The sequence below is a fragment of the Rosa rugosa genome, chromosome 1 (assembly GCF_958449725.1).
Source record: "Rosa rugosa chromosome 1, drRosRugo1.1, whole genome shotgun sequence".
Taxonomy (NCBI): domain Eukaryota; kingdom Viridiplantae; phylum Streptophyta; class Magnoliopsida; order Rosales; family Rosaceae; genus Rosa; species Rosa rugosa.
Genome location: NC_084820.1, coordinates 38,989,739 through 39,002,752, shown reverse-complemented (window position 1 = coordinate 39,002,752; position 13,014 = coordinate 38,989,739). Strand labels below are relative to the sequence as shown.

At 38.3% G+C, this 13,014-nt stretch overlaps 1 protein-coding gene across 1 annotated transcript; it reads right to left on the bottom strand.

The window, feature by feature from the left end:
* Positions 1 to 4,377: 4,377 nt before the first annotated feature.
* Positions 4,378 to 5,534, bottom strand: LOC133737019 (PLASMODESMATA CALLOSE-BINDING PROTEIN 5). Its single transcript, XM_062164650.1, has 3 exons — positions 5,032 to 5,534; positions 4,889 to 4,916; positions 4,378 to 4,696 (listed from the first exon to the last, which is right to left on the bottom strand). Exons 1-3 carry the CDS (start codon positions 5,351 to 5,353, stop codon positions 4,525 to 4,527), a joined length of 522 nt encoding a protein of 173 aa, XP_062020634.1. The 5' UTR covers positions 5,354 to 5,534; the 3' UTR covers positions 4,378 to 4,524.
* Positions 5,535 to 13,014: the final 7,480 nt, after the last annotated feature.

Genomic DNA, 13,014 nt, shown 5'->3' with positions numbered 1-13,014 from the left:
TCCCCGGACATTTAAAAGAAAGAATCCCCGACACTCCATTTTAAAACACGTACTCATGAGCATCAAATAGCTCCCCGCTACCCCTCATGATGTACAATGGCAACAGACTAGAGCTCTAACTAATCCTATCCACAAACCCGGCCAAAGGCGTGAAGTCCTGATATATATGCTTGAGGTCACTCCCAGCAACCCCGAATCTTTAGACCTCCCTGGTCGTCAGATCAAAATATTTCAAAGCGGTCACTCAGGACCAAAAGTTACTCAACTCTCAAAAGGAGATGTCACCCCGTGACCTCCGATTATCAGACCTCCCTGGTCGTCAAATCAAAACATTAAGCAAGTCGCACTGGACCCTGTTTGGCTCCAATTTTGCTGCAGCTGGTCAACAGTCTCTTTTCTTGCACGGGCGTGCCAGCACCGTTCGGGTGCGGTCGTCGGGGGTGTCCCTTGACCTGACTTCTGTCGAGCGATTGTAGACGAGGAGAGCACCAACCTCGTCGCGGGGATTCTTTCTGCCTCGTGGTGAGGACTTTGCTGAAGTTTCTTCTTGTTAACACAATCGATACTCAATATTGTAGATCGAGCAGAGCGACATCACCGGGAAATGTTGAGATCTTGCTAAAGCGTGACTTTAGCTTGGCTGGGTTGCTAGGGCGTTACCCTTGCTTGGCTGGTTCTGTAACCGTTGTGGTCGCGGCACTACCGTCGGCTCCCGAGGAGACTAGGACCGAAGCACGTTGACAGAGGGTTTGGTGGCACTGAAAGTCGGCTTCTGAGAAGACTAGGACTAGGAGTGTGATCACCGCTAAGAGAAAGAGAAGGAAAGGAGTTGCTCTTAGAGAGGTTTGCTCTAGAGAGAACTTAGATCATCTTAGAGATGTTGTTGTTGTATGTGAATGTGTGTGTTGAATGAGAGGAGAAGGTGTTTATATAGGGAAGAAAAAGAAGAGTGAAATGATGAGTGGAAGAAAAATAATGAAAGTAGATCTAAGTTCACTTGTAAAATATGGAAAAGATAGAGAAAAGATGAAATGAAAGCAAAGCATGAAGGTGCAGCAACATGGAAGTGGTGATGATCTATTAAAGAGATTGTAGAAGAAAAATATATCCAAGGAAAAAGAGAAAAGCATCTAGCTTTCTTCATGTGGGTAGGAAACATGAACATGTGAATATTGAGCTGGTTTTAGGTCAGTTTCTGCCCCTTTATTCCTTCAATTATTTCTCCAACAAGCCTTCAGAATGAGCCTTCGACTTCTTCATAAAAAATGTTCCACTATGAGTGTAGATCATCCTGACAAATTTTCAGAGTTTTATTCCATGCGGTTGGGCTGGAAATGCTGCTGGACCTCTTACAGGTCCAGTTTTCCAGTTTTGCTTCTGTAGAAAATTGGGCTGATTGTTTGAAGGTCTTCCACTCAAAAAAAGCTCTGGCACTCTTCATAAGAAATGATCCTTGGGCTGTCTAGAATGGATCTGGAAAGTTTCAGCACATTTCGATTTCATTTGGTTAGTCTGCCACCCCTCCTTCCTTGTCTAACTCGGTTTTTCCTAGCCGAAGTAGGAAAATATGCTAAAGTTGACTTGTCATACTTCCATAGTAGGCTTTATTTAGCCTCTAAATATATATTTCGAGCTTGTCGACAATATATAGCTTGAGCCACTGACATTGGCTCAATTTCTCCAAGACACGCCTTGTCAGGCCAAAATGTTCATTTTGGGTCCAAACAGACCCAAAATGTTAAATCAAATCAAAAGGAGAAATCACCACTTGTGACTCTCAGATCTTCCGACCCCCAGTCGTTAGATCAAAACATTAAGCAACTCACACCAAATCTTGACACTTTTGACACAATAGAAATTCCCAATTCCTAAAACAATGTTTCCCGAAAAGTCAAGCCCCAAAACAATAGAATGAAACCAATCAGTCCCTATTGCTTAATTCATCCATCAACCCATAAGAATATATATATTTCACGTAAATATATATATATACGTGGTCATTCACTCAGGAATGCCACTAATACCAACTATAGGTTGCAGTTAACTAAATAACTCTCAAAACAATAAAGGTAACTTCGTTCGTAAATGAACATTGTGAGATTACTCACCTCGAAATTCCTGCTGCGTCTTCTATACAGAACCAAACTAACACTCACACCAACAATTCGTCCAAATCACCTTGAGAAGCACCTAATCACCAATGCTCTCAAATCAGAATACGAATCACCAAGTGATTTAAGTTCGAAACCCCTGTTTTGAACTAAAATCCCCAAAAGTGACGCCAATCAAGGCGAAACCACATCCGAGACCACCCAATGTCTCCCGAATACTTCTACGATCGATATGTCAAAATCACAAGTCGATCGAACGCTCAAATCTTCACTGATAGAATCATCGAACGGTCTGAAACCGTAAAAATCACAACGTATTCATACGATCTCCAAAAATTACGTATTATATATCAAAATGCTCGTATCGACAAGTAGATGATATATAAAACCAGAAACTATCCCTTACATGGCCGGAAGGCCGCCAAAACACCGCCACAGGTGGTGGCACAACCACCTCAACCACCATCGGCCAAAACTCAAAACTAGATTAATCCAACCGTCCAAAATGTCAAGAACACCAAATAGAACAACTTTAATACCTGGGGTTCAAGCCAACTTGGCCCAGATTGCCACCTATCACCGCCACAAGCCGCCGTGAACTGTTCACCGTGAGTTGATTCGATTCCTACGTGAATCGATCAAAACAAACACCATGGATAGCTTGAGGAGGCTTCTACGAACTCAACCCAGAAAACTTGAAGCCGTGACGTCGCCGGAGCAAGGATTTCCGATCGGGTCCGACTGCACTCGAGTTCGCCGCGTTGTTGCACCACCGTGACCGAGAATCGATGCTTGAGGCCACCACCAGGAGGACTGGAACAAGGAGGCTAGTCGGTTTGTCCAGGTCCCGCTGCTAAAGATAGCCGGAAAAGCCGGGTCGGGTTTCTAGGTTTGGGTCGGGTCTGACGCAAAGAAGAGAGAGAACAGTGGTTCTGATTTCCGGAAATAGAAACCCAAATGAAAATAGTAAATTTCCCGAAAGGGAAATTTCTATTTATAGTGATTTCCAAAAATATCCAAAACTTCCGTAGACCATAACTTCCACAGACAAACTCCGATTTCCGCGTTCCACATGTCCACGAACTCGTATCGACGCGCTCTATGACTTTCGTGAAGGAAGTTTTCAGAGAAACTCAACGTATAAAAAGTCAATCTTTGTGCCCCCCTAAAACCATACTTTTTGAATAAAAATTCGTCCGAAACATTTCCGCTCCATCCACGAGCCACGAAACAGTCCAATACCCACAAATTAGATTCCGGAAAATCCTCAGAAAATAATAACGAATTTCCGGGGCATCACAATGAGTCTCCCAACTTGGCTGGGTTCCAAACCCCTTTTCAAAAAAAAAAAAAAAAACTTATGTCACTAGATAGTCTAGACCAAATGGTACTGGACAAGAAAACATAGTTGAGTAATAAGTTTCAAAAGCGCAGCATAATCTATCTCTGTAATTTTTTTTGACGGTGAAATGAAATTTTTTTTTAACCAATCAAAAAATTACGAACAACACAAAACAAACTAAACAATATACAACAAAAATCCACCAGTCAGCCAACCAAAGTTGTGCAAACTCTCCAAGGGAGGAAACAACAATATCAGGACACATGAGTGACATGACCGCCACTGCCAGTCTGCCACCACCATCGGAGCGGAGCACTACCACCAAAGATGGTAGGGAAGGGCGAGGTAAGAGGGAGGGAGGGAGAGAAGTGAGAGCTTCCTCCCCCGAAAGGGTTTCTGACATTGGTGTTTACAGCTGTATTTCGAATCATGCATTTTATCTCTCTCATAATTCACCTCACGTACAACGTGCAAAGGTCTGCAATACTCCAAATACCGAACATGAAACTGATCACAAGCATGCTGGCCACATAAATAGATTGCATATTACACAAACTTTCCCCATATGACAAAGAGCTTATTTATTCTTTTTTACTGTGAAACAATTAAATTTAGTATTACTGCGTCTCCTTTGTGTTGAGAACATTGATTCTCACATCAAGGTCTAACATTCAATTGGATCTAAGCTGGTAGTGGTTACACTAACCTTAAATTTCAAAGAACACTCTTTTTTCCTTATATAAGCTGTTGTAACAGAATTTTATATGAAACTGAAACTGAAACTGAAACTGAGGCAGCAAAACCATATTGCAGGAAGATAATTCAGACAAAATGGGCTTCTTCACTCCAATTGCTGATTATCGCAACACAAATGTTCTCTGCTTGATTTGTCACCGGCCATCAAAATTATAAAGCTCAAACAGATCAACAGAAGCGAAGTAATCGATCTATTGCAAGATTCTAGTACATGCATTGGATTGATCAATTGAGATCCTAACTCTAAAACCTAGATATGCTAATGTAAACCCAAAAAATCACATGGGTCTCTGTTTCCTTCAGCAAAAGCTCTAGTCAAGATAAACAGATGACCCATGTATTATAGGAGGCAATGAGCAAAAGACTGGTAATCAAGGGCAGCAAAACAAGTTGCTGCGAAATTTTATTGCTGCCATTCAGATCTTGACTAGGCCCCAACCCATATGATGCTGTCGATGAACTCGAACTTCTATTGCTCCCTGACAAGCTGTGCATCCATCATAAAACACTTAATAACATATTAAATCTTGGGCAAAAACATATTATTTACTCTGTTTTTACTATGACACTTAGTAAACGATCTCTATATTCTTGTACAAATGTGACAACTTTATAACTTGATTGCCCAAATGGTCCAAACCCAATTGCCAGAACTCAAAAATTATTGCAATTTGTTTACCTGGATGGGAACTTGCAATTGCCAAAACCTGAAATTGAAAACAAAAGAATTAGAGATCTAAACGCATTCACAACAGATCTAATAGTCCAAACGAAACAGAGAAACCCAAAAAGGAAAGAAGAAGATGGAAGTCCAGCACGTACTGGGATTCAAAGAGGTGACTGCGGCAGTGTTATCGAAATTGCAGCTGTCATCGGTCATGCCGTGTTTGAGAAAGTAGTCGTTGAAGGCGTACGACGCGGTGTTCTGGATGTCAGAAGGGTCGTAGCAGGGCCCACCTTGCTGGATAGGGCTGCAGTTGGCGCCGCCGGCACTGCAGGCCCAGTCGAGAGCGGACTGGAGGGCAGAGTCGTCGGCGTTGTTCTTGGCCACGCACCACAGCTCCATCGTGACGACGCTGTTTTGGGCGTTGGAGAGGGCGGCGAGTGAGAGGAGGAGAGAGAGGAGAAGGAAGCTTGTGTACATTTTGGGGGGGAGAGGGAGAGAGAGGAGTGAGAGTGGTGTGCTCTGGTTGCGGCTTTTAGAGGGAGAAAGAGAGGAAGAGACGAGAAGGGCAATGATGTAGCCGTTTGGTAGTTTGGTTAATTTATTGAGGGAAGATGGATGGAGAGAGGAAAAGAGACCGTTACTGCTACGAAGAGGAGTGAGATCGACAAGCAGAGACACAGTGAGAACGCCACCCAAGTGCTACACACTTGGACTGAGTGAGCAGTCAAGTCTTTAGGTCTTTGTCTTCGTCTTTCATGTTCATCAAATAATACCATTACCCCTTTCAAAAATAATAATAATAATAATAATAATACCATTTTTTGGGGATACGTTTTGTAAAATATCACACTTTTTTTTTAACAATAAATGATAATCCCATCTATTGTTTTAACAATAAATGATAATCGTTGAACTAATGAAGGATTGTAATCGTTTAGGGGAGTGTATTGTATTTGGATTTGTGCAGACTTTTTTTAAATGACAGACTTTTTGAAAAGTCCACAGACTCTTTAAAAAGTTGATAGACTGTTATGGATTTCTTAAAACCATTGATTTTAGCAACAGACTTTTATTGATTCATGAAAATCTATATACTTTATTATGAATGACTTCTACAGATTTCCTAGGATGTACAAAATATGAAAAAAAAAAAAAACAAATGCAGCCCAAACACAAAACAAAATAATAACTTGTTGTCTCTTCAATGCTCCAGTATCTTCTAATAGAAATTGACTCAAATAATGATTGTTAGTCTGTCTAGCGAGTTTGTTCTCATTCCTAATCTCCGAACAACATAAATATACAATATAGATCACTTGATGTTTATGGTTAATTATTCTCATCAATTTTGTTTTCGCCCATTAACATATATTGTAGCAATATTGATCAATGTCTTGATCTATAATCAATCAATTGAAATTCAATTGTTCAACCTTTTTTTGAACCATAATATAAATTCAAATTGATGAGAATAATTAATTAATAAGATAAAATTTAGTATGGTTCAAGGTCTCAGGGTTAGACCACAATATTTGAGTTTTAGGGTTTCATAAATCATTTTTATTGCTATTAGGGTTCGAAGTATCACAATTGAAAAAAAACAAAAACAAAAAATCACATTCAACTAGGGGTGGGCGTCCAGACCCGAAAAACCGAAAAAAGCCCGATTCTGTTCGGTTTTGACTTTGAAAATATCGGTTCGGTCTAGGGCCCGACCTGAATATATTTTCTCGGTTCGGTCTCGGGTCTCAAATGTGCAGAGACCGAAAGCCCGATTAGGCCCGATTTTCCTCCTTTGACGGTCTTAGTCTCTGTCTCTCTCAAAAATATCTCAGCCATTCAGCCCTTTTTCTTCCCCAATTTCTGAAAACTCAGCCCCATTATCACTGATTCAACCCCAAACGGCAAACCTGTTAGCAGTTTTGGTTGAAAGCCTGAAACTCCATACCTGTTATAGACTCCAATCAGCAGCAGAATAGTGAGATCTAGAGATCTGGGCACCTCTTCAGTCTTCACCCAAGTCCTCTGGGTCAACCCTGCCCAATCCTCACTCCTCCTAACCGAGCCCCTCTTCACTCTCCCCTCCATCCAACCCGCGTCGACGAACTGCATAATGGGGATTGAGGAGGAAGGGAGAAAAAAAAATATAAAAAAAGAATATATGAATAGAACTGCAGAAGAAGAAGAATAAGAAGTGTAAAAGAAGACTAGAAAAGAAAGAAGAAGGAAGGAAAAAAAAAGAAAAAAGAAGAAGAATATATGAATAGAAGTATAGGACTGTAGAAGAAGAAGAAGAAGAAGAAGAAGAAAGTGTCGAAGAAGAGTAGAAGACCAGAAAAGAAAGAGAGAGTAGAAAGTAAAAAGTGGGCAGAGCCTTTTATTTTGTTTTATTTCTACAGCGTAGGACAAATACATATAAACGTCGAACAATATGTTCAGAGAACGTCTCATGCTCCAGTGGTTGGGAGCAAGGATTTGGTGCAAGTGGTCGGGGGTTCGAACCTTGCCTCTGACTGAATTTTTGTAAACTTTGCACATTAGGCCCGAAAAGCCCGAAAGACCGAACCGACCCGAATGTGGTCGGTTTCCTTTCTTGAAAAAGCCCGAACCGAATACTTCGGGCTCGGTCTCTGTCTCACCAAATTTTGGGCTCGGCCCGACCTGAGCCCAGGCCTACATTCAACAACTACAATGAACATGTTGGGTATCAAAAAAAGTTGATATCATAAAAAATTAGAGAAAAGACAAAAAATTAAGAAAGAGAGATGATGAAGGACAAACTTCTTCGTGCATAGAGAGAATAACTTTAATAGACCTTTTTTTTTTTTTTTTGAAGAGGAAATTTTGATAGACTTTTTGAAATCTTTGGTTTGGAGGCTGGAAAATTATTGGAGTTTGTTATGTATAGTTAACACTACAAAGTCCATGATTATCCATGATTTTCTAATTCCATAAGTATGAATGATATTTTGAATACCTCTGTACTTTTATTCATTTTTAAAAGTCCTAATTGAATACCCCTAGATTTTGGTGGAATTCATGAAGTCTTTAAAAATCCTAATTGAATACCTCAAGACTTTCATGGACTGTTAAAAGTCTATATTGAATACACCCAGACTTTTAAATTCCATAGATTTCTTTAAAACTTCCACTAATTCCATATACAATACACCCCCCTTAGATTGGCCTGTCTTATAGGATTGGGAGCATATACCAACTACAAGTGATTAGATTCTAGAATGTGTACCAAACCAATAATGTGCTATGTTACAAGAGGACTGAAGCACAGCTCTTGAAAACAAGAAACTAAAGAAATAATGTAAATTTGACAGTAATTCGAAGATAATTACCAATAACATGGTGATTCCATGGTCATGATCTTCATTCTTGTGAATCAAACCACTTAAAACTGCTTTGGGGTAGCCATTTGATGAACTATACCTTCATTGCAACATCAATTGTACTGCTTGCCTAAGCTCTCAATTGTGGTACTCACAATTTTTACACCTAGAGTCTGAGGGTGCGTTTGGGGGAGCTTTTCAACTCTTGTGCTTATAAGCAAAGCCCTAGTTGGTGTTTGGTAAACACTCTATGAGCAAGTTCACCTGTTGGGTCACCGGGTCAGTTATTATTCACTTTTTTTTGTGTGTTTATTTCTACCCTCTGGGTCACGGGCACAGTTTGGTGTAGTTCACTTTATTGTTAATTTTGGTGTAAACGATGATATTTAAGTGCAGGTCACTTTATTGTTACTTATGTAATTTTAGTTTAATTATATGTAAATAATGTAAACGAATGTGGTAACTTTGTTCTTAATGTTGTAACTTTGATTCATATAAATTGTAATTTTTGTTCAAATATATATAAAATTAGTGTATAATAAACATCACAGTATCATAGCTTATCTCATCTAACTGCAATTGATTGTGCTGATAGAAATATTGGCTCCCGCGACAAGCCCTAAAACAGTTTGGAGGATTTTTTTTATTTTTTATTTATAATTAACAATAAAGTGACCTGCACCAAAATTACATAACTAACAATAAAGTGACCTGCAATACTTAAATATCATCGTTCTCAATGTTGTAACTTTGATTCATAAACCTTGCAGTTAAATATCATCATTGATAATATAGTGATCAAGCAAGGGTCATTATCCGCTGAAGATTGTTCCTAAACTGCTAATCAAATGTCACAAACTACTCTAAACTATGCTACTGAATAGTTAACAAAAATAAATTAATGAACTAACCTAGACTCGCTGGAATTTTCTGAAACTTTACCAGGCACAAAAGACACATTGACTAACATGTACACAAAATTTCATAGCAATCGGAGTTTATTTGATATATGAAATAATTCAAGCAATACTGAACACAAAAAGTTAACAAAGCAGAAAAAAAATTTCCAACTTTAAAACTATTGATAAAAACAAAGGACTCATTAATTCTCCACCACCAAACACACTCAATCATATCAAAGCTCAGTTATGGAATACTAATTCTCAATTGAATTTACCCGAAGTTAACTCACAAGCTCGAACTAACCCATTACCCTTTCTTAGTTCCTCGTTATGTGAATACAAGCTCACCACTTAATCTATTTTTGATTATACAACCTAGACACAAGCTCGCTAAGTTTGACATACCAAAATCATTAAGCAAGAAAAGGCCGGGTTTGGATAAATCTAGGGTCACAAGTACATTGGTAGTCTTGCTAAACCTAGGGTTTGAGTCACATGTAATTCAAGAAAACATTTTACTACTTAATTGGGATCAACACACGACATATATGGATCTAGTGTTACTCCTAGCATTAGAACCCTAACCTATTCATTTAGTTGTGCACCTAAACAAACAAGTAAAGATTCATCTTGTAGACATAGTGAAACAAACACTCAATTGATAATATAGAAAACCAAAAACTGAATTGTCATCAATATGAATTGAACATGTTTGGGGCTTTGAAATTGCCCCTAGCTACAAAAGTATTTAGCTAGACATAGTCATGAAGAAAACAAAAACTAGAAGAAAGGAAGAGGAAGAGATGACGACCAGATGATGGCAGAAAGGATGTCGTTCTTTCTCCTCTTGTGTCGTAGACGTACGTCTTGAGCTGACGTCCCTTCGTTATTGTTTAGGTTAGGAGATTTGCACTTCTTTTCCTTTTAAGATTCAAATAGCTTCTCCTCTAAGATTCCTAATAATTTTCACCCATTAAAAATATGTCATATATCTCTAATAAACAGAGATATGCAGTTAATACTCGTTGTTGGACTTCTAAAAGGAAATCGGGCCTCAAATCATGGATTTCTGTCAAAGTGTCAGATTATTGAATTGCCTGACCCTACTGTATTAAATCGGCCATAACTTCTTGTACTTTGCTCCATAACACCTACAAAACATAAAAATAAAATAAATTACTCAAATAGATGGAAACTAGCTAAGAAAACATGAAGAAATCAATACAAAATCATGTACATTTATGAGCTTATCATGGAGGATATATCAGATGGCGTTTGGAAAAGGTTTATTGCAGGACGTGGCAATGATGACCCAGGTTGTTGTTGGCGGCGACATCTTGAGAATTTTGCGGCGCATATCTAAGGAGAATGAGAGGTAGACACTGTGGCCGCTTACGGCGCATAGTTTGTAACGGTGGACGCTCGTGATGGCGTTGTAACTATGGGGATCTATGATTGAGGCAGCTTATAGAGCTCCCAATTTTAGGTGACTTCGACAACAGCGGTGGCAACCCAGGGAGGGCTTACGAGTTGGTCGGATAGTGGCTGTTAGGCTAGATGATGTTGGCATATCTGATGGAGGTGATGTTGTCTTGGTGGCTACCAGATTTGCAGCTAGGGTTTATCTTAAATGGGCTTCTTGGGGCGCGAACTGGGCATGGAGCCTTGAGGTTAATTTTTGGCCTAGTTTTCTTGGGTTTAGAAGGTCTATTGGGTTGTGTTTTAGTTGTTGAGAGTCCCTTCCCTAACAAGAAGAAGAATCTAGTTGCTTAGTTTGGCTTTATTTGGTCTATGCAAGAGAAAATTATTGTATGAGCCTTTATAGAAATACTTCATCTCAACGTACCACAAGTCCACAATTACGTGGTCGGCATCTTGAATCAAGTAGAATAGATTGCCTATAGGATCAAGTGTTTTTGTTTCGTATAAACTACTCGGTGCTCAAAATATGTCAAACGGAGTAGTCTTTTTTATACTAATCTATACCCAATTTAGGGTTATAAAGTCTATAATCCTTCATTTAAAAAAAAATGCGAAAAGACTTTCAAATTACCAATATTAGAGCTGGACTGTCCTCGATCTTCATTTGATATCACTCACTTAGCCATGAGGCTAACAAGATCTTTGGTATGTGGTTAGGATTATGCATTAGAGTGCGAGCAAGTGTTTGGTCAGGCTATATATATCTACTAATAGACATGTACGGCTAATGAGTAATAAAACGTCACTTAAGCAAGTTATTATTATTTTTTTAAATGATATTATGATACATTTATGCTCCAAACATATGGCATTGTGCTATGTGGTGTTAATACTTTACTTACGTGATGTCTTCTCATTAGCTGGCCTAATCATTCTATCTCGGTAATTTTTATTTTTTTTTGGCAATTCATTCTATCTGTATTGGTTAGGCAATCCTAAACTATATTTGGTCCAAAGATTGGAAGTGGTATGTTATGTTGAGCTACCAAGCTGGTCTTGACCTACAAACACGTAAATGTCAATCAGTTGCACTAGTGCTTTTCTTGGTTCATTAACTTCTAGTCTTTAAAATGAATTGGGAGATGATTGCTATGATGAAGGTTTACCTGTGCTAGTTGGTGAAATTTGAAGTTAAGTGCAAAGTTTTGAAGTTAACAAGTTGAGATTCGCGTATATATAGATCTTGTAATAAGATATCTCTTAATTTAGCTCAAATTACTTTGTTTATGCGTGAAATATTTTATTGGTTGAAGGTGGATCAAACATGCCTCTCTATTAGTACAAAGTTAAATGAGGTGTGACAGTCATTTCTTTCTTACAGATTCATGCTAGAATTTAATATTAACATTATATATCCATTTACAATCCCCTCACCTAAGAAACCGTGAGGGATAAATAGATCTTATGCACATGTATTAAATTCAAAGCCTAAAATTATAACAAATTCAAATTGTGTCAGATTCACTTGTATCTTATACTTTCTAAAAAAAAAAAAAAAAACAGTTCCTAAGAGCATATGCACCAATAGGTATTTCATGAAATATGCTACCTATTGATCATTTTGGATTTTTGGACAAAATTATTAATGCATTTGATGAATAGTCTTTGTATGGGTCTTGGTCCTAACTGCCCGAGCGATTTCATAGACGATTATTGCTTTCACTATTGTCCGAAGGCTTGATTTAGTGGGTGCCTACAAGGACAATGCCACACGAAGCGATGGTAGGCTCCACGTGTCTGATGAGGAGTAAAATAAATCATTTTCAAGTGGGTGACGTGTAGTCCTTTATTAATTAATAGTTAATTATAGTAGTTTCCTTATAAACTTGCCTTTAATTGCATTTGCTGCATGAGAAATTAGAAAGCAAGGGAATATTGATTATTAGTATTAGCTTATAAGCAAGGGAATATTGATTATTAGTTAAATTGGAAGGCACAAATTTCCAAATTTTGGCCATAGGCAAGTGCCCACCGATGCATATGCTCTGCCCCTCTACTTATAAGTTTTTGCTTGAATATGCAATAAATTTTCCATTTGACAAGAAAAATATGTCAATTTTGTAAGAATGAATGTTAGTATTGATGGTGCTTTTAGTGCGTTTTATGTGTGTGGTAATGTTGGGATTGTGATTCGTGAAGCTTAAGGGTTCCCTAATTGGATTCTCTTGTAGTCTTCTCTTTTTTTTTTTTTTTTAGATCACGTCTAGTTATGAACATATTGAGAATTGAGCGAACAATTTACGGTATCATTTCTACAATATATTCGCCCTTTGTCATTTTCAGCTTCAGGCTTCCAGGCTTCTGATCTCTAATTTTGTTCCTTAAGTATAATATTTTATTATTATTATTTTTTTTTATCAGGAGTGAGGTAACAAGTTATATCGTTTTGTTAACTAATTTTTTTTTTTCTTTA